This window comes from Rhipicephalus microplus, chromosome X (assembly GCF_043290135.1).
Source record: "Rhipicephalus microplus isolate Deutch F79 chromosome X, USDA_Rmic, whole genome shotgun sequence".
In the NCBI taxonomy this organism is placed as follows: domain Eukaryota; kingdom Metazoa; phylum Arthropoda; class Arachnida; order Ixodida; family Ixodidae; genus Rhipicephalus; species Rhipicephalus microplus.
In genome coordinates, this window is record NC_134710.1 from 389,163,172 (window position 1) to 389,186,339 (window position 23,168).

At 44.5% G+C, this 23,168-nt stretch overlaps 1 protein-coding gene across 3 annotated transcripts in view; it reads right to left on the reverse strand.

Moving 5' to 3' along the window:
* Window positions 1-23,168, reverse strand: part of LOC119161012 (Metallophosphoesterase) — a 115,029-nt gene that overhangs the window by 49,168 nt on the left and 42,693 nt on the right. The window contains exons 6-8 of one of the 3 annotated variants that reach the window (XM_075880110.1): window positions 12,372-12,491; window positions 7,502-7,552; window positions 948-1,142 (exon numbers count right to left, since the gene is read on the reverse strand). In XM_075880110.1, the coding sequence (XP_075736225.1) occupies window positions 948-1,142; window positions 7,502-7,552; window positions 12,372-12,491 (366 nt within the window). The remainder of the gene's footprint in view (window positions 1-947; window positions 1,143-7,501; window positions 7,553-12,371; window positions 12,492-23,168) is intronic. The other 2 variants (XM_075880111.1, XM_037413326.2) reach the window with 2 other exon arrangements.

Below are 23,168 nucleotides of genomic sequence, written 5' to 3' on the forward strand. Positions count from 1 at the left end.
TTTGGAGAAGCAGTGCTCTCGGCCCCCATGGTTTTCATTTCGGTTGCCATAGCAGACGACGCCGGCATTCAGGCATTATGAGAAGTGTACCGCTTTCCCGAAGAAGTTATTTAGCACTTCGTAAGATTACCGACGAAGCTCCAGCAGTATTTTACTGATTTCGTTGAGCGAAGTACTGCAAAAATAATAAATAATAAAGGGGACGCAAACGCGGCTGCGAGCTGGAGGGCGGCAGAGCAGTCCAACCACGCACGTCACAGGGATGCCTCCGCACGGTGGCGCCAGGCTATGTCTTCGCGCCCAATAATATTCAGGGTGACTCAGCAGAGCATGATTCGTGAGCGACAGACTCTTCTAGGGCATCGGCTGGAAGTCCTTCGTCGTGTTTCCCATCATATTCCGCGTCACGCTGCGCTTATTCTAGACATAAGAGCTACGGCTGAGCTGAGGCATCAAATTTTGCACCCAGGCACAATGCGCCGACGCTGGGTCTTCTTTTTTGTTGTTGACATCTTCAGGCAATTCAGAGAGACCCCGTGCAAGCTCCGACTGACGAAGTACTTATAAAGCAGCGACTGCCTGGCAAGGAAATGACAGCACACGGAACGAAAAGCCTGCAAAGTGCTCCACTCACTACTTACCAGAGCCCCTAGCGGCATCGGCGCGCCAAAAGACCCTCTTTGGCAAGCAAAAAGTGCCGCGCTCGTCACACCTCCCCATTTTAGCCACCCTACTAACGCCTAGTGGCACATCTACATTGTGACGACAAATGCCCATGGTCACGATTTAACCACTGTGGTAGCTGAAGTCATTTGCATACACGTGGACATAGCCCATTGTGAATCTCTTGCAATTATGACATCAACAAGCATTAAACAATGGTACTCAATATGCACTTCTGCAAAGCATTGTCAATTAAGGAGAGTAACGGCACAGACTGCACTCACGAGTAATAGGGTGCTTATGCATGTACTACCAGACTGCACTTCAGCAACACGTGAGGCAAAGGAAGGTTCGTAGCTTGAGCCATGAAAGCGTCCGGGTGTTCCCCATTCTGCTGGCCCACACCAAGGCATGACATCGTGCCCATCGACATCACTGTCTGTCTGCAGCACTTGTTGGAGCAATTTTAGCAGTCGGTGCTAGGCAGAGAAACATCGTAGGTGCATGTGGAAGCTGTACTACTCCAACAAGGAGCCATCACACGCTAACAAAAAGCGAAAGGCAAAGAATGCAACTGCCCCTAGGGTAGTTCCAAGATGCTAGCACGGCCAGTGTTTTTACTGCTATCGAGACGCTTCAACCATGGCCTCTAATATTTTACATCAGCCCCACTTTACTGCGACATGGGCTTACTATCGACACTAGTAAGTGTCATGCCTCATTACTTTGTTTCGCCACTCACAAATGAAGTCACTGACTCCTTCACCCCCCCGCTTAGCTCTGCCAACAGAGAGCACGGTGCGAGAGAGAATGTGTGAGAAAGTGCGTCTGTGGTATGTCGCGCATCTGCATGAAAAGCTAAATCGTAGAGTACCAGGGGCTTATTGTCACACTGCGAGAGGTTGTAGGTTTAATTCGTGGTGGCGGAACTTTTTCTTGCAGTTGTTCTTTCTCATCTGTAAGTGTCCATTTCATCAACGTCATATCTGTGATAGAAATATGTCACTGAAATCTTGGTGAACCCTGACATAAACCTTCTGTGTTGAAACACGTGCTTGCACAACCATTACTGAACACACCTAAGAAATGCTCACTGAAAGCTTCAGCGTGAAAATGCTGGGCACATCGACCAAAAGCTGAAAGCAACCGCTGAATCTCTTTATAAGACGCTAGTGTGCTTTCATTGAAATAGGGGTTGATAAGAAAATTCATACGTGGTATCCTGCTTATAAGAAACACCTCTTATAAAAGACAAGAATTGCTTCCAGGTGCATGTTTTTTATAAAAGGGTTCTACTTATGGTAATGATAACACGTGGGGTTTAACGTCCCAAAACCTCCATATGATTATGAGAGACGTCGTAGTGGAGGGCTCCGGAAATTTCGACCACCTGGGGTTCTTTAATGTGCACCCAAATCCGAGCACACGGGCCTACAGCATTTTTGGCTTTATCGAAATTGCAGCCGCCGCAGCCGGGATTCGATCCCACAACCTGCGGGTCAGCAGCTGAGTACCTTAGCCACTAGACCACCACGGCGGGGCAAGGAGTTCAACTTATTAGCTACCATCTGTGCCACTGAAATACAAGGATTCATCTCCAAGTAATGGTGATAAGGTGTGTTAGTTTATTCCAGGCATGTCCATGCACTATAGAGCACTGTAACGTAGATGAAAATACTACAGTCAAACTTCTTTATAAGAGTCACTAATATAAGAGACAACTGGGCATAAAAGACACTATTGTGGCTGCAAGAAAATAGGGGTTCATTAGAAAATACATATGTGATAACCTTTATACAAGAGAGCTCGCGTAAGAGACAAGAACTGCTACCTCATGCATGACTCTTATAAAGGGGTTCAACTGTAGATGGTGCCCTCACTTTTCCAGTTTTGCTCAATAGCCAACCAGAGCCCACCAAAGGTGACACTTTTGCGATTGCTGCTTTTTGCGACTGTTTGAGACTACGGCTTCAAATTAGTTTTCAAAAGAAGAACACCAAGGAGTGCTAGTTGGGACCAATTTGTTGCAGGAGAACAGCACTGACTGCCAGATTGAATGTGTCTAGCACAATACAACTTCACGTTACAATCATCATGTGGGTAGATTAAAAGTGTAGTATTCAGAATGACTTGATTGATTTGATTGATATGTGGGGTTTAACGTACCAAAACCACCATATGATTATGAGAGACACCGTAGTGGAGGGCTCCGGAAACTTCGGCCACCTGGGGTTCTTTAACGTGCACCCAAATCTGAGCACACGGGCCTACAACATTTCCGCCTCCATCGGAAATGCAGCCGCCGCAGCCGGGATTTGAACCCGCGCCCTGCGGGTCAGCAGCCGAGTACCTTAGCCACTAGACCACCGCGGCGGGGCTCAGAATGACTTGTTTCACTTAAAGTAAAGCAGCTTAGGTTTCTGACAACCACAAGATTTCAGTGTGAATGGCTTGTTCTGTCGCGGAGGAGCTCAACGTGTTTCTGTGTCCAGAAGAACGAAGCATTAGTAGAAGTTAGGAAATCTCAAGAACCACTGTAGATTTCCAAGCGCGTTAGGTGGTGAAAAATCCTGGTTAGCGCAGCCTGGTCTCTGGATTGAAGAAGCTTAATTTCTCCTGAAGAAGCGGGATGAACCAGGGATACCAGCTTTCTTTTCGAGCATTCACTACAAGTTTGACAAGGTTGCAGTGAATAGACGAGAGCACATACAGTTGTTTTTTTCCAAAAGGGCCAAATGCAAAAATGAAAACTAGGCTTAATTTCATGGCAATGTGAATCATGCCGGGCTATCTTTTCCTTTTAGAACAATTGCAATCAAAACGAGATTGTTTCGGATAGTAAAGTGAACTTAAAAAAGCACATTAAAAATGAGTCAAATCCTGCACCATTTTTAATTAAACTGAGCCAGATACGTCAAATCATCAGTGCACTAACAATTGTGACCAATCTAGCTAATGTGGCCTCATCCCATCTGTTTTATTTGTGTCGTAGTTGCTTCCCTATCATGTTTTCGTTCTTTAAAAATTTTTTTTGGGGGGCAAATTAGTAATTACTAAAGAACATGATGTCATCAGGCAAAACTCAAAGGTAACAAGTAAAAGGCCAATTTTCCTACTTCTTTCAGCCTTTTAGTATTTCTTTTTGAATTTAACATTCCACATCATCTCCTTGTTTTGCTCAATGATGGCATAATACAAGAGAACTAAAATGAAGAAATTGGGCGCGGATCTATTCTTTGAAGAAGTAATATAAAACGGCGTCGCACAAAAGAAGCTGCAAAGAAGAAGTGCTGAAGCATTTTTCGAGACCTTCAATAGATGCCATGACAAAAAAAAAAAAAAAAACACCCTTGCCAGTCCAGAATGGTTCCGGAAAATGATGAACGATTATAACGTCTGCATAGACGATATAATAGTTTACTCCCGCAATGAGGAAGAGCACTCATGCCACCTGGCTAGTGTACTTCAAGCACTTTGTGATGCCGAGCTCAAAATTAATGACAAGAAGAGTGAGTTTTTCCAAAGTAAAGTGGTGTTTCTTGGAAGAGTATTTGACAGCCAAACCAAGACAACAAAACAGGAATCAGTCGAACGAATAGCAAAAATGCAGAAGCCATATGACTCGCACTCTTTGCGGGTATTTTTGGGTCTTGCAGGGCATTTCCGGTCGATCATTAGAAATTATGCGATGAAAAACAAATGTCTCACAGAAATGACTAAGAAGAATGTGCCATTTCAATGGACAGCAGAGTGTGAATCTATTTATCAGAGCATTGTGACCATTATTTCGTCGGATCCGGTCCTGACTCTTCCAGACTTCAAGTTGCCCTTTGAACTGAACACTGATGCTTTTTATTATGGCACAGGCGCAGTGCTTTCCCCGAAGCCGCCAACAAAGGGTCGTCGGGTACTATTCGTACACTTTTTCGAAAACGCAACTGAACTACACGACTACAGAGAAGGAAGCCTTGGCAGTCTTAATGACCGTACGCTATTTTAGACCTTACCTGTATGGCAGGAGCTTCCCGCTCTTTACTGACCACCAAACCTTAATGTATATCCTTAACCTCGCTGAACCTCGAGGAAAAATTGCTAGGTGGGTGAGTGAACTCCAGCAGTTTACTTTCGTGGTCCACGACAGGCCTGGGGAACACCTCAAGGACGTAGATGCAATTTCAAGACTTGTGGTAATTCCTGATCAGGAAAATGTCAATGCAACATTGTTGTGGGAGGGAACTGAAGATTTTAAGTTCTAAAACAAAAAGTTCACAGTCCCAGAAACAATGGTGCCTCGAATTTTGGAACTCTACCACGACTCCCCGCACTCAGGTGGACATGACTGCTTTTGGAGGACATATCACAAGATTCGTCAGCGTTTCCAGTGGAATATATGAAAGAGAACGTTCAACGGTATGCTCAGTCTTGTAATCAATGTCAAGTTCACTAAGCCAAGTACCTTCAGAGTACGGACGAGATGGTTTTGCCTCAACATTCCGATATACCGTTTGAAGTCATTGATCTGGATTTCGCAGAGCTCAAGAAGAAGGCTCCAGGAGTAAGAAAAACGCAGTCTTTTCTAGTGGTAGTAGACCAGTGCACAAGAATAGTGGCTGCACAGCCGGGAGGGGAAGACGAAAATAGTGTGATCGCTCTTTTGAGTCAAGAGATGCTCAAGAATATGAAAATAGTAATATCACATAATGGACCAGCATTTCTCAGTGAGCGTTTACAAGATTAGGCGAAGGAACGAGGAGTTGTATTGCGACGCTGCGTTCCATACCATCCTACAGGAAATGGCATGGCTGAATCATTTGGAATTTGAAGCAGTTCATTTCAATGTACCCAGGTTTTCGGGGCGGATGGAAGTGCTGCTTGGAGGCAGCTGTTGCTCATCACAATCGGTCGCACACTGCGAGCATCGGCGTTAGCCCATATTTTGCAGCTTTTGGAAAGGTACCCGTGCTTCCTGCTGATCAAGAACTTTGCACTGCAGACTGCCTGCAATTGTGCAAAAAACTAAAAACTTCGGAAGCCTACGAGCGATACCGGGAAAATATGAAGAGAAACTTTGACCGCCGTCACAACACGCGGATATCACAGATACAATTGAGCGATCTGGTGCTTGTCAAATAAGGCCTTCCCGACACAAAGCAGGTGTACATGGGACCCTATCATGTGGTGCAGATCGCAGTGCAACATGGCATTCTCAAAAGGGTTGGTTACACCAACGATGACAGTGTGCTGGAGTTTGTGACCATTGGAAAAGTCTTCATGTATTGCCCCAGGAGGGATGAGTCTTCAAAGAGGGGGAGTGTATGTGGACGTTAGGCAGGGCTGGAGGGAGACGAAGAAGAAAAAGGTGTTAAAAATAAAGAAGGTGGCTGACACTCCAGCCTAGTGCAACTGTGTATCATTACAATTGAAATGATGTATGAACGACACTGTTTCGAGACATGAATATTGAGGTTAATCCAGGTGAGTCCGATAGTAATGCTGAAGCTGAGTAGATGGGATCATAGGTCAGCAAAATAAAGTGGGACTCACTCAGACTCACTCAAGAAATATATCTTGCACTTTGGACTCTCACATACTCATGAATCGCCTAAATTTTCTTGGGCCAAACTCACTCGGACTTACACTCATGAAAATTTTTTCATGACGGACTCAGTCGGACTCGGGCATCCCAAAATATTACTCCCTCGGACTTGCTCAGACTCAGGCTCACGACTCGACCAGAGTCTGAGCGAGTCCGAAAGAGTCAACTCATGAGTGAGTTTACCAACCTATGCATGAGCACAATATAAAAATAGTTAGGTCAGGTCTGACAATATTGTCTGTAGCCAAAAAATATCCTTTTCTCTATTTCAATTAAAGTGCATTTGGCTCTTTTATTACAAAAGCGCCATACACAATGCTTGTGGTAAGCCCCAGTGGCGCTTGCAATAAGGGTGTCGTCGATGTGTTGTACCCCAGGGAAGTGATCAGTGCCTGTCTCGTTTCTGCTATGAAGCTTTGGAAAGTCCGAGCTGTACTTTAAAGATCAAGAAACAATCACGCCTACTCAAACAGTCGACTGAGTTGTCATGGGTGTTTTGAAATGCAAGCATCAGAGTTGTTCAATCATATTAGCTGCGAAACTGTTTTAAAACCCGGAGTGAAGTGTGGGATTGGGCTAGTGTGAACTCATTATTAACCAGCACTGAGCAGTTTAATAATGACCTCAAAACCCCACATGCCTATGCTCCATTTTTCGGAGGCCTGTAAAAAATGCCAAACCATCCGGGAGCAGCAATACAAAACACAAGATCGCCACGGCACTGCCCCTGAGTACGCTCGTTGCAAACTCTTCCATGTCACATGCAGTGACGGCATTTATTAGTTTATTTTTCTATTAACAGCTGATGTGACATTCAGTGACCCCCCCCCCCCTCCTCATTTTTGGATTTTGATGAATGGGGCCTCTGAAGAGTTCCACAACTCGTACAACAGAAGAGGTCTGGAAAGCATGCTCCACAAAAATCTGACAAGCTTTGACAAGATCTGCTTTACTCAAAATAGTGCCTTTTGCCAATAGACGAGAAAGAATTGACAATCTAATGGGATTGCAAGGAAGGGGACAATAAACCTGGTTTTGCGTGATATGTGCACAGGCACATTACAGCCACTAGAATGCTCTTGGGCAACTGATAAAGTCTCTTATTCGTGTGCCTTCCTTACAGTGGTGACCCAAACGTGATTTGGCCATGCACACATCTCAAAACACCAGATTTACTGTCGTCTTCCTTGCAACCCTCATGTTTATGTGGGCCTCTTTTATCCATCTGCAGAGAGTGCTCACCTCATGACGATGCCCAGCCAGCATTACGTCCGGTCTTAGTTCTTTCACCACCTGTGGTAAAAAAAAAGTAATTTGCACAGCACTTAACACAAGTCAAAAAGACAGAATACAAGCAATGATTGATAAGGCAAACACTAAGTATAGATTAACATCTACAAAAAAAAATCAATTAATAAATTCCCATAAAAAATAGAATATAGTTAAACCTGCTAATAGCAAACCTCCATATAACAAATTCCTCGATATAACAGTTTTTCTATTCCCCGCTGTTGTTCAATAGAAGCACATGTATTTGCGAACTCTATGTAACAAAGTAACAGCAGGAGCCAACCTTGATATAGCTAATTTTTTCCACGGACAATCCAGAAATTTCGGTCCGTATTTTGGCATTTGCTACGAGTAGCATTTTCCCCGGCTGCCCCCGCTGCCAACAAAGTGCAAAGCGGCGGCGGCGGCGCGCACGGCGCACCAGGTGAGAGCGAGCACTCATTATTGCACACGTGCGAGTGTGAGGTGGGCAGGTGAGCCTGCACCCTACCAGCGAGAACGGCGTTGGCACCGTTCTTGCCACCGCTGGCGCATGCGCGGGTGTGCCCCCCCCCCCCCCACTTCAAAAAAAAAAAAAAAAAAAAAAAAAAAAACCTATTTTTACATGTTCACAGTGCCACGCTTTTGGTTAGTGTCAAAGATGTGGGACCGTGCTGCATATGGAGGGTGCTTTACTGAATAGTTTTTCTCTGTATCCGTATCTGTGTCATTCGCTCTTCGTTTTTGATGCAGTGCGCGTGCATGGTGTCGCCCCCGACCATGTTCACTTTTGCTTTTTTTTTTTCATTGCGATAGCAATCATATGAAAAGTTTCGGATTGTTTTTCACCCTCGCCGCAGTCATTCAACGTATATGTTTACATGTCTATACATATTAAAACTCAAGAAAGAAAAAAAAAAGTCGCCCGCGCTCGGCACCCAGATCATCACGATGAGCCGACGCACACCAATCTCCCACGCACACTTTGCCCTGCAAAATGGGGTAGGGGTTAGATGCTTGTGCACGCGCGCTTATCCTTGGGTGGGAAGAATCGCCCGCCTTCAACTTTGACCAAAATGGTTGTGTTTAGTTACCGGGCGCAAAAGATCACTTCACTCACTGGACAGGTGCCGCTTTTGAAAAGAGTGTGCTTTTCAAACACAGCGAACTAATAACTGGGGCGCTTGTTAGCACTCATATGTATACCTGTGATTGTTTCATGCCTCATTCTTGTTTAAACAGCGCGTTAAGTGTTGAGCGGTAAACGTTGTTAGTCCTGTGTATGTTGTTTTCGTGCGTTATTTCTGCATGAACAGCGCGCTGCACGTTTCAATCTGCTTGCCGTTCGCAGTGCTATGTTACAAGTTGTTGCTATCGCATGCATTGCTACGCCCTTGCGGTGAAACTGTGACTTTTCCTAATTTCAGACAACGGTGTCATCACCACCAAGAGATATCAGATTAGGCACTGATGGGAACTCTCAGAAACTACGGTGACGATGGATCTTCGGAGGTCGACTCACCACGCGCTTCTGTCTTGCGCCGCGAGTTTGCAGGCCGTAGCTTTCATGATTAGCCAATTAGTTCTCGCAACACGATCGCACATTGAATGCAATGCAATGAACGCAATAGCAAAAAAATTTTAATGTTATAAGAAGTAAGACTGGCAGCCAACTCTTTTGGATCCAATATCGCAGAACTCTTACGAAACGCTAGTGTGAGCAAATACGGCCGCTCCAGGAAGAAGTGCTTTTTTCACACTGTCCCTTCCCCATTGAAACCGCACTGATATTCGCTGAGATAGCAAGTGCGTCAGCGATCATGACTGCCCTTAATACCCAAGTTCATTATTGCTACTCAAGGGATCCCCCCCCCCCCCCTCCCTTCCCACATTGTTTTATGCTCGTTCAAGATAGGTGGTTCACTTTCTGTTTGAACATTTGACAACAGTACTAACACACGGGAGATGTTATCTTATGCACTTTCTGGGCGATAGGGATGGGCCGACTCATTTGATCTCTGCTTCAGCAGCGCTCGCGCACTTTTACCCGCTCGTGAAAGTTACCATGCGCGGGGGCCGTTATCAATTTGAACTTGTTACGGAACATGGCGGCGATGGCAAAAACCCACCGAGAGTGTCCATATAATAACGCAGTTTTTTACTGTAAAATAAGTGTTTTGTGTTAGCTCTGCCTTTAGTCCCCTTTTTGCTTAATTTGCACATTTATTTTCCGAATTTTCGTACCAAACCTGCATATAATGAAATCTTCTTTATAACGAAATGTTCCGAGAATTTATAAATTTTATTATATCCAGGTTTAACTGTACTAACACAACTTGACCTCAAAATCAACAACAGCCCACAGGTAGTGTGCACGTCAGAATAGTGGATAAAATGGGCTTTGTGGTTTCTGGAAACTGGATAGGTACACTATGACTGGAAGTTTTATAAACATGTTGAAATTTGAGATGGTGGTGCTAAAGCCTGGGTGTGCTATATTAGAATATGTCCCCCCCATCTTCACATGCTCTTTTATAGTAATCCAAAATTATCAGAAGTAGAGTTTTGTTCGATTATACTTCAACAGTTCACTGCAGAACTGGAGAACTGCAGAAGAATCACAGAAGCAAACGAACAAAAGAACATGCATGGGGCCTGTGTTGTAGGTGTAATCTCAGTGCCATTTTAGTGTGTGTGAAATAGGTACAATGCAGCTGGAAGTTTTGTACAATTCTTGCATAAAATTAGACTCCTTTTAAACGTTGACTCCTTCTCAATGAAACCTGAAAAGACCAGGAAAATCTGTTTCCTTTAGGAGAAGTTTCGTTTACTCGGAGATAAACTGGAGTATAATATTCAAGTATGAAACCAAACATATTAGTGGCAGTTGTTCCACTTAAGCAGCAACTTCATTTAAGAGAGTTTTATTCAATAGGAGTCTACTGTAATCGCAGAAGTGCTTTCGCCATTACTTAATTGTAAATGAAGTGGCTGAACTTCACGACCTCACGCAGAATTACAGAATGCCTTGACCCACTGTGAATGGTCAAGACAACAGCGAAAAAAAATGCACACAAAAGCCTGAAGTGAGCATTAAACATCTGAAAGTATAATAGTATGGTGATGGCACATGTACAGCATTTCATTTAAGACTTACAGGAGTAATTTTTGTTATGACAAGTTTCAGCCATATTACAATTCACATGATGACTTATCATTTCACAGCATATTAGCATAAAACTTCAACAATAACATTATAGAAGGAGAAGAGGCCTGTCGAACTAAATAAAGATGATGTGAGTGGCGCTTCACCCATTTGAGAAGCTCTCCAAGCAAACTACATTTTTGAGATATAAATACAAACGTAGCAAAGAAACTTGAAATTAGGAGCAGCGAGCAATGCTTTTCAAAATGTTGATGCATTGTTAAATACAAACTTAATAAAACAAAATTGAAAAAATCAGAAACAATATGATTATGAAAGCTGTAATACACACAAATGCCACAAGCAGACAATAAAAGAAAAACAGCTTTATAAAGCTGACGATGTCTGACCTACAATTTTCTACTAAGAGCCTATAAGAGTGTTTCTATGGGTCATTCAGTGGACCATTAACCCTGTCATTGTCGGGTGGCTCTGGCAGTGACGTAGCCCCCTTGTTGGCTTGGTTTCGAGAATACCAGGAAAGCTTGAAAAGCAGAGATATGGTGCATTATGAAGTCAAGATGACCGATAGGGACACAAAGGGGATACAACAACCTCATTTGTAGCTGAGAGCTGCAAGTTAGGTCAAAAGGAGTCATTTTTCGGTGTATCAGAGAGGCAACGGCGAGCACCCCGGAACTCGATGTGCCGTAGCAGAGGCAGTTACTTAGAACAACAACAACAAAAAAAACCCGCAAAACTGCGTTAGATGGAAGAACGAACCTTGCACACATTATTGCACGCTTGCCACAAGGTCACTATACCTGTGAGGGTAATGCACACAGAGCAGCTGTGCCTCCCCAGCCAAGAAGGGCAGGCACGGTCGCTCCGTACTCTTTAATCGAAGTACTAACACTGTTACGGGCAATATTACATGCTTCTTGATAGAAACAAGACACTGCGCAGTGAGTGGGATCATGCAAAATAAGAGTTTTGCATTTCGCTGCGAATTTTTGAAGGCATAATGAAGAATGTACTGGTACATTAGTGACACTGCAGGGGGAAATGCAAAAATGTACCTGTATGTCCGTGATGGCAAAAGGGTTAACAAGGTCGGAAAACAATACATTTAGCATTGACTTCTAGCCCAAGCTCTGTTACTGGCTCACTTCCACATTTATTTAAAATTAGGCAGTAGAATAATTTAAAAACAGACAGAGTGGAATAAGAGGCGTCTCTCATAATCATATGGTGGTTTTCGGACGTTAACCCCACAAATCAATCAATCAGAGTGGAATAACAACCACACAATGAAACAACTTATTCATTATTAAAACATATGCAATTACAACAAAATGTTGAAAAGTTAAAAGAGAACTAAGAGAAGAAATACTGCAATACAATACTTATCAGGCATTGGATTACATGAAAACACACATTATATTTACAGCTTTCACGGCCCCTTGATGAGGCCCTTTTTTGTTAAGATAGCTTCATCTGTTTCTGCATATCCCGTCAGGCACTTTCGCAGATAGAATGCTTTTATAGCCAGGGCACGCAAACACGGAGACAAGAAGGGGGTCAGGACACCACCGTGTTTGCACGCCCCGTCTTTTTAGAATGATTACCCACCCCAGCTCTCAGTTATTCCAAGCTTTTATATCATACTGCTTAAAAAGAATACTGTTGCCCACTTACATCTTTTATATAGTGACCAAAGCTTGTGGACAAAGGCACATGAGATAGGACGAAGCGAACGTTGCTTCCCAGCTGGGACATATGTGACCGGTATGCATATGAAGTTGTCAGGTAGTTCACCTGCGATGCAGTACATAGATAAGAAGGTACACAGTGAATGGAGGCACTATATCCCCATACGCACATCGTGTCAAACATGGCTTCAAGTATATTTTAAATTACATTCAGTTAAACATTCTGCTCATCCAATAAGTGATTCTTGAGTGAAGAGCACACTAGTACCTTCCGAGCACAATACAATAAAATCCACAAAAATCCTGTGGTACCACTCTACTGAATACAGTTAAACCTCGATATAACGAAATTGATAAAATTCTGGAAAAACTCGTTATAAAGAGGATTTCGTTATATGCAGGTTCTGTATAAAAATTTGAAAAATAAACTCATAATTTAAACAAAAGGGAGACCGAAGGCAGAGCTAACCCAAAACATTTATTTGGCGGTAAAAAACTGCACGATTATTGTGATAGAAATTTTATGGGCACCCTCTGCGGGTTGTTGACGCCGCCACCATGTCCCGTAACAAGTCTAAATTGATAACATGCCCCCGCGCATCGTAACTTTCACGAGCGTTTAAAAGCGCGCAAGCGCCGCTGAAGCAGAGATCTAATTAGTCGACCCATCTCTATCGCCTGGAAGGCGCATAAGATAACATTCCCCGCGTGTTAAAACTGCCGTTGAATGCTCAAACAGAAAGGAAACCACTTATCTTGAAAGAGCATGAAAAAATGTAGGGGGGGGGGGGGGGATAGCTTGAGAAGCAACGATGAACATACTGTTTAGGGGCTCTCGCGAATGCTGGCGCGCTTGCTATGTCGGCAAGTATCAGTGCACTTTCACTGCGAATGGAGTGTGTGAAAAGGGAACTTCTCCCTGGAGCAGTCGTATTTGCTCACACTAGCATTTTGTAGGAGTTCTGCGATATCAGACCCAAAAGAGTTGACTGCCAGCCTTACTTCGTATAACACAACAATTTTCTGCTATTGCGTCACTGCATAGCATTCAACGTGCCATTGTACCAACTGTCAGTACCAATTGCCAGTACCGATTGGATAATCGCGAAAGCTACGAACTTGCGAACTCGCGGTACGATGCAAGGCAGAAGCGCGTGACGAGACCTCCGAAGATCCGTAGTCACTGTGGTCTCGAAGAGTTTCCATCAACGCTTTATCTGACATCCCCTTGGAAGCGACGAAACGGCTGTCCGCATAAAAAAAGCAAAAATAAAAGCACAGCTGAACACCATCGAGGGCCACACCATGCGCTTGCAGTGAAACCATGCATATACGTGCGCACGACGTCGAAAACGAAGAGCGAACGACACGGACACAGACAATGTGAAAAATTATTTAGTAAAACTCCCTCCATTTGCAGCGCGACCCCACATATATGACGCTAATGAAAAGCGTGGTACTGACAAGGAAAAACTAGTTTCATTACTTTATTTTTTTGCTTTTGTCTCGAGAGAGAAGGAACACATCCACGCATGTGCCCGCAACAGCAAGAACGGCGACAATGCTGGCTCGTCGGGTGCAGGCCCGCCTGCTCACCTCGCGCTCACCACCCGCGCGCAATCATGAGTACTACTCGCACTAGCCAGCTACGCCGCTTCGCGCTTCATTGCCGGCGGGGCAAGAGGAAGACACATGCTCATACCAAAATTCGGGGGCAAAATTCGTAGATTGTCTAAGAGGAATATTCGTTATATCAAGGTTGTCTCCCTCTGTTACTTTGTTACATGGAGGTCACAAATACATGTGCTTCTATGGAGCAACGGTGGGGAATAGAAAAACTTCGTTATATTGAGGAATTCATTAAATGGAGGTTTATTACAAGCAGGTTAAATTGTACATGGTAGCAAGACATCTTGCAACAGCAGTTGATGTATCATACCAAGGCAAAATAAAAATGTCCTTCATATTGAACTATATGTGAGCACGACAATGCTTTCATACCAATGCATAGAAAAGCTCTTGGCTACATTGAAAAAAAAAATGACTGGAACGCTTGATACATAGAACATTGAAAAACCCTAAACGCCCCAAGAAGTTGCATTTTCCCAGAAAGGACCTTTCTAGCATGCACACGGGAGCACAAGTGGTGTGATTAAGCCGCGTGGAGAAACTACTGCTCGCCATTTCGTGGATCCTTGCGACTCCTTATAGCTGGGCTCGTAGAGCAGGGTCGCCATTTGCTTTTTCTGCTCTCTTTCTAAACCAATGGCTGCCGCAAAAGGGAAGAACCTGCTGTTCTCCGCAAAGCTGACAATAATCAAGAGAATTAAATGTGAAGAAAGGAAGCCTGATGTCACCAGTGCATACAGCATTCCATGAAGCACGGCGAATATCATGTTGAGAAACAAGCCTAACATTAGGGCCAAGGCAGACTAGAGGCTTCTGGCACCTGACGAGCACGCCCGGTTGAGTATTAAGGGGGGACGAGGGTCTTAAAACAAGTTTTTCATTTGTTGTCCTACAGTCATAAAGACTACCATGCATGCATACCATTAAATGGACATTTCAAATCTGCAAACAAATTTCAAATATCTCATTCAAAAAAAGTAATGAGAAATATCCACATTATAATTAGGTAATTTCTTATGGGTCGTTAGGGTAACTCGAAATAAAGAAAGTTTGCAAAACTACATGTTTTCTGTAAAAGGTTCACTCCTTAGGCTAAAGCTAATTAGATCAGAAATAATTTTTAAACTTGGAAGATAAAAATGAGCTTCTAGTAATTAGCTGGTATTTATCATATAATTACAGTTCTATCAAAGTTGAGAGAAAAAGAAAAGCTTTAGCCTGTAGTTTAAGTGCTGCGGAAAAGAATGGTACCAAGTTTGTTTATATTTATTTCACAGAAACTTGCTCAAAACTTCCATAAGGCAGATTCACTTCACAAAAACAATGCCAAGAAAATTATGTTTCCAGTTTTAAAAACATTTGTAGTTGCATATATTGTCATGGGTATAGAAAGGTACCTTACGCACGGGTGCAGAAATGACGCAGAAGGAATGAACACGACGATGTTGTTGTGGGGCTGTGTCTAGACTCCCCTATTGTCCTGCATCCTTGCACACTGTGTGCAGTGTTAGCCCAACCTGCGTTAACTTATTAAATACTCCCCGTTACATATTTTTGGTGGAGGTGCTGGGTAACATTCCGACTCTGGATCTCCGTGGCGGATGTCAGCTTGGTCCAGCCATGATGCCTGAAGGCAGTGCGCCGTCTGTTCAGTCTATGCCTGCTCCGTCACCAGCGATCCCTTCCCATCTTTTCGAGCCAGGTACATTTTGCAGCACCGACACAACTGACGTTGACGAGTGGCTCGTCTTATACGAGCGTGTCAGCAAGCAATACAGGTGGGATGAGACGCTTATGCTGGCCAACATCATCTTTTACCTGCAAGGTACTGGACTCGCCTGGTACGAGACGCATGAGAAAGACCTGACGAGTTGGGACGTGTGCAAGCAGAAGCTCCGTGGCTTGTTCAGCCGGTCAGTTGCTCGACAAATGGCAGCCAGGCAGGAACTCGCGTCACGAGTTCAATCTTCCACAGAGTCGCACGTCACCTACATCCAAGACATGCTCGCCTTGTGTCGGAAGGTCGACAAAGACATGACCGAACTAGACAAGGTCAGCAATGTGTTGAAGGGCATAGCCGACGATGCCTTCAATATTCTGATATGCAAGGACTGTACCACCATTGACTTGTCAGTGAATGTCAGCGGTTCGAACAAGTCAAAAGCAGGAAAATCACTCAACACTTTTCCCAACTCCCAAACACTGCTGCGACTTCTTCCTGCAAGAATCCTGTGGCACCACGTCCTCGTGAATCCTCCCAACATCACAAGAATTGTCCACTAGGAGCTGGAAGCTATGGCTCCTTCCGCTTATCAACCCCCTGTGCCTGACAACTTTGCCCCAATATCTCTTATTCAGGCTGTTGTGCGACAAGAGTTTGCCAACATGGGCGTCTTAGTTCCCCGAAACTCCAGCCACACACCGCAGCCCATAAATCCTAACGCTCACTACCACGCCGCCCCACTTGTTGCTGGTGCCACGTCGGTCCCGTGGTTTTCATCGCGCTACTGAAATCCATCTGAGTGGCGCACACAAGATGATCGACCGATATGCTTCTCTTGTTATCGCATTGGCCACATTTCCCACCCCTGCCGCAACAGATGGTCTTTCCGGCAACGTTTTCTAGACGACCACCGACAGGATGGTGGGCAGTATTCGCCACCTCGTTTTGCCGATGAGCACTTTTAGGACCTCCCAAGTAGCCGTTCTACGCTACGCTCCGAACCATCCTACGCCGATGTCGTCGACCAGAGAACCCGGTCCAGCCGCTCGCCGTCGCCTCAGGGTCGCCAGCCGCGCTCCTATCAACGCCCTCGCTCCCAGTCACCGGCATATTCTGGGCAGTTCTCGGGAAACTAACAGATGCAGCTCCTGGAGGTGGCACTGCATTGACAACTCGGACCAAAAATCTCTACCGACCACCAATTCCAGACGAAACTTACTTGGTGTTCTTATCGATGGCCTGACCATTACAGCTCTAATAGACACTGGTGCCCACACATCTGTTATGAGTTCACGTCTTCGATTCCGCCTGAAAAAAAGTTCTTACCCCTGCCATGTCTTTGACTGTGCGAGTAGCTGACGGCAGCCGAACATCAGTTCTTGGTATGTGCACTGCTCGCGTCACTGTTGCCGGCCTTCACACTTCAGTCCTCTTCGCTGTTCTAGATCCTTGCCCACATGATGTGATTCTCGGCATTGACTTTTTGACCGCGCATTCAGCCCTCATCAATTGTTCAACCAGCACTTTACAGCTAGAGTTGCCTTTGTACTCTGATGTCCCTCCTGCAGCTCGCATATGTCTATGGTCCGTGGAGTGTCTACGATTACCTCCTTGCGCCGCTGTGTACCTTTCTATGTCCTCGTTCTCACCTGTTCCTGATGACGACTACTTGGCAGCTTCACTCATTGACCTGATCCTTTCTCGGAACATCATACTTCCTCATACTATAGAGGATTAGCGACAACAAGATGCTTCTCCCTGTCCTCAACTTCTCCATGTTGACCCAGGTCTCAAGGTATTGCCTTAACATAACTCCCCACTCTGGAGCAATGTACAATTTTATCTCTCACTCCTGACATCAAGACTATAGCCGAACCTGTCGCAGCCGCACAGAATAGAGCTTTCCTAGACAAAATGATATCAAACGACCTGTCGCCGTCCCAAGTTGAAGTGCTCCGTGGTCTTCTATTTTCTTACTTTGACATTTTTTTGTATCGACGACCGTTCCTTGGGCCGCACAAACGTCATAGCCCACCGCATCGCCACTGGCGACGCCAGTCCCCTTCATAAGCGTCCTTACCTTGTGTCTCATTCAGAGCACCAAATAATCCAAAAGGAGGTAGAGAAAATGCTAGACAAAACGTCATAGAGCCTGCAACATGTCCTTGGGCATCACCTGCTGTGCTTGATAAAAATAAGGACAACACCTGGCGGTTCTGTGTCGACTATTGCCATCTCAATCGAATAACCAAGAAGGATGTCTATCCTCTACCTCGAATTGATAATGCGCTTGACTGCCTTCATGGTGCCAAGTATTTCTCTTCCCTGGACCTACGATCTGGATATTGGCAAATTTCAGTCGATGAACGCGACCACGATAAGATGGCATTCATAACACCTGACGAGCTTTATCAATTTAAAGTCATGCCTTTTGGGTTGTGTAATGCGCCAGCAACTTTTGAACGCATGATGGACTCCCTCCTTCGCGATTTTAAATGGTTGACGTGCCTGTGCTATCTAGACGATGCCATCATTTTCTCGCCAACCTTTGAAAGCCATCTTCCATGTCTGTCGGCCATTCTTGACGTTTTTCGGTGTGCTGGCCTCCAGCTTAACGCGTCTAAGTGTACCTTTGGACGGCATCAGATAAAGCTACTTGGCCACCTTGTTGACGCTACTGGTGTACGACCCGACCCTGATAAAGTACGCGTTGTGTGCGAGTTCCTGATCCCACATTCCACGCAAGAAGTCCGCAGATTTTTGGGACTCTGTTCATATTTCCGCCGTTTTGTTAGCAACTTCACGGAAATTGCTCAGCCCCTCACGGATCTCCTTAAAAGGAATGTGGCTTTTTCCTGGCGTGAAGACCAACAACATTCCTTTGCGTCGTTAATTTCTGCGCTCACATCACCGCCGTTGTTGGCTCATTTTGATCCAGCCGCTCGAACGGAGCTTCGCACCAACGCAAGTGGCCATGGCATAGGGGCAATACATGCACAAATGCAGAACGGCCGAACCGTGTCCTAGCGTACGCTAGCTGCCTACTTTCTCAGTTGGAAGAGAACTATTCAATTACTGAGCAAGAGTGCCTGGTTCTCATCTGGGTTATTGTGAAATTTCGTCCGTACCTATAGGGACGCATGTTCGCAGTCATCACAGACCACCATGCATTCTGCTGGCCGACAAACATTAAGGATCCTACAGGAAGACTCGGGTGATGGGCATTGTGATTGCAGGAGTACACATTCTCTGTAGTGTACAAGTCTGGCAAGCTTCACAGCGATGCCGACTGCTTATCTCGACACCCTGTTGATCCACCCAACTCCTCCGACTTGGAAGCTGATGCCAACATCCTAGCCATAACAGATTTTCTGCGAATAGCCGATGAACAACGCCGAGATCCATCGCTGCTATCGATGACTGACCATCTTTAATCCGGCCTTTCACTGAGCCTATTTTTTCTTCAAGACGACGTTTCGTACCGCCGCAACTTATAGTCTAATGGCGCGAAACTTTTTCTCATCGTTCCACGTCATCTGCGCAAGGACATATTGCAAGAACTTCACAATGCCCCAACTTCCGGACATTTAGGTGACTCCAGAACCTATGACCGCCTCTGCCGACAGGTATTCTGGAAGGGCCTTTATCGTTCCGTTCGCCGCTACGTTGCAGCGTGTGACCTGTGCCAGCGTCGGAAGAAGCCTACGTCTCTCCCTGCTGGTCACCTTCAACCTATTGAAGTCCCAGTCGAGCAGTTTCATCGTGTGGGTTTGGATTTGTTAGGTCCCTTCCCAACATTGTCAACGGGAAACAAATGGATAGCAGTAGCTACGAATTATGCCACTCGGTATGCAATTACTCGAGCGCTACCGACCAGCTGCACAACGGATGTTGCAGATTTCCTACTCTATGATATCATCCTTCAGCATGGCGCTCCTGCTCACCTACTCACGGACCGTGGCCGCTGCTTCCTGTCTCGTGTGGTTGACGACCTCTTCAGATCCTGTGCTAAGCGGCACAACTTTACGACTTCTTACCATACTCAGACTAACGGACTTACTGAACGCCTCAACCGCACACTGACGGGCATGCTTGCTTTGTATGTTTCTGACGACCACACCTATTGAGACACTGCCCTTCCGTTCATAATCTTTGCCTACAGCTCATCGCGTCATGAAACTGCCGGCTACTCATCATTTTATCTTCTCTTTGGCCATGATCGCTTACTATTTTTCAATACCCTGCTTGCGCATGAGCTTTTGTCCACCACTTCGTACGCACAAGATGCCATCTCCCGTGCTCTGATTGCACGTACAGTAGCCCACGCCACGTTCTCATCGTCCCAGAAAGCAAAAAAGTCGCTCTACGACAGCAGACATAGGGATGTCGCATTTTCTCCGGGCTCTCTCGTGCTACTGTGGCTCCTATCCCGCCGTGTCGGCCTGTGCGAGATACCTTTATCGTGATACGTTGGGCCTTACAGAGTTCTGGGCCAAGTCACACCTGTCACTTATGAAATTTTTTCTCCTACGAACCCCACTGTTAGATCCAGAAGTGACATTGTGCATGTTTCTCTCCTGAAGCCCTATCACAGTGACCCTTCCGTCTAATAACAGCAGGCACCAGGACGGTGCTTTGCCACCTGGGGTAATGTCACAGGTATAGAAAGGTACCTCAGGCGCAGGTGCAGAAATGATGCAGAAGGAATGAAGACGACCTTGTTGTGGGGCTGTGTTTGGACTGACCTGTTGTCCTGCATCTTTGCACACTGTGTGCAATGTTAGCCCAACCGACATTAACTTATTAAATACTCCCCATTACAATATTAAGCTTCTAACAAAAAGAAATAGTATTTGCCCATAATATAAAATTTTTCCAAAACATACTTTTGACTACAAGTACTTCAAATAGCAATTTTTAAAAGTCAGTATTTTTTAGAATTTTGTGCTATCTTAAGACTCTCGTCCCCTTTTAAGATGTTGAAGTGTTTATAGTGAAACCGTATTTTCTACGTATAACCCATATAACCTGCCCCTGTGTATAATACCCTCGTAGCAAAGGACGTTTTAATGTCATTTAAATATAATGACCTGTACTAAAGTGCTTATTTAAGCGGGTAGGTACATGATTAACGAAGCAAAAACAGCTTGTAAACATGACAGTGAAAGACAGCGCTTTGTCCGTCTCTTTTACCGTGTTGTGTTTTCGTGCTGTTTTTCGCTTTGTTGAAAATGTAATGGCGTTCGCATCTAATGACATTATGTAGCTGCTACACATATATAATGTCCTTAGAATTGAACGACTTAGGCAATCGATTGAGTTAGAGAAACACGTTCACCATCCCAGTCGAACCGAATTATACCCTCCACCCCAGCGACTACTTGAAAGGTGGCATTTGGCATTATCAATTGACCCTTAATGTTGCTTTTTGAGGGCATCTATCATTTTAATGAGAATAGGAGCACAGAAAGCTGCCACAAAATGTCTTTCCTCTCCCCCTCAGTGGCGCTTGGCTGCCAGCACTGTCGGCCATGACCTAAACAAGCAGATACCTCCGCGCACGAGCGCAATGAAGCCGGGTGGAGGCGCTTGTTTCCGTGATGCTACGGCAGTTCCATTGAAATCTGTTTGCCAGCATGGACGTATGTGAGACCATGTTTTAAAGCGAACAAACGCGAAATGCTGCGTGTTTTCAATAAGTGTACGGCTGCACTGACAAGTATACTATATGCACATCTGTTACTTCACGTTATAGGAAACCTAAGTAGATACGAGACGTTCATTTACCAATTTTTTTTTCGTAATGCCACATACGCTGTGTTGCTAGAGTTCATTCTATTGGCAGTGACTGTTGGCTAAGCGGATCGTCTTGGCTTGCAGTGGCCATACACTCTGCAACATAATATTTCTATACGTATTTATTTATCATAGCGACTTCCCACATGTTTTTAAAAGGAATAACTTCTTTTTTATCACTCTATATTTCCCTTCCTCAACTTTTTCATCATTTACTTTTTTTGTTGATACTGACATCATAACCGAATGACATTACTTTTTCCAGTGTAGCACCACCACGAATGACATTTGAACCTAATGACATTAATATCTCCAGTGACAGAAGTGTACACACACCCCAACAACAAATTGCAGAAAAATAACAATACTAAAAAAATCTCCATGTGGTGTCATGAAGCCACTTGTGCCGCAAGATATGCAACTAAAATATGATAATTTACTAAAAGTTTCAGATTAAATTGTGCAATATAGCAAGCTAATTTCTTTTTTTTGCAATTTCGATATATGAGAGACTGTAGTTAACAAACTTATAAATGCATATTTAAACATTACGAACAGTAAACAACAAAATTAATAAAGTAGAACCTTGTTCGTAGATTCTGGAAATGAATATGAGGAATGACACACTACCTAGGAAAAGTATAAGACACCAAAAATGTTGTAGTTAAGTGTACAAGTCAAAGCAATCATGGACATGCGGACATAACAAAGTATTAAAAGCTTGTAGTTTCATGGGCACTGCTGCACTAAACATCAGCTTACTAGCTAAGGTGAGGAGTAATCTAGGCGTGTGCAAACATTCGAAATTTCAAACATTTTTCTAAGAGTGTTTGCTATTAAATTTGCCCTGGAATTTTTACTATTCGAACTTCCAAAAAGCAGATGCAGCGAATGCCCGATTGACGACTCCTTCAGATTTCAATATGCTTCATACGATCACATTCTCGTATTACGGCAAATCTGCTTTAAGGCTCTGCCAAGGCTCTGCTATGGCAGTGCAAAGACCTCTCCCATAATCTGCCAATTAACGCTGTCTTGTGCTTTTTGCTGCTACGTTATACCTGCAAACTTTTAAATGCGAAACATTTCTTAGTAAACTTCGGTGACCTTGAGCTTGCCTGCCCTGCCAAGCCTGCCCGCTTTTACATGTACAGTAAAATCTCGGTATAACGAACTTCAGGGGACCGCAGCAATTTGTTCCTTATTTTGAAAGCTTGTTATAGTGAAAAACCATAAAATTAACAATAAATACTTAATTTCCAGCGACCGAAACGACTTACCTTCACAACGGTGGATCCTTGAACTCACTTTCCACGATATAAACAAATGCGTGAGTGAAAACCAAAAAAATGCACGTTTCCTTAAGGAAGTTTTTTTTTTTTGACGCGTGCAGCACAAACTTTGCAGCGCGAAGGCCTCCAAATCATCCATATTCTCCACTTTTTCTTTCGCAAAAACTGCTTTCGCTTCTTCGACGCAAGCAGAGATGAACTCATTGTAGTAGCGCCACAGCGTGAACGCCGACTTGCATTACGGATGCGATAAGTAATCACCGAAAAAAAATTAACACAATTGACAAGGCCTTCTTACAGAACACCTATACGCCTTTGGTCTCTTAGACACACATGTAGAAGT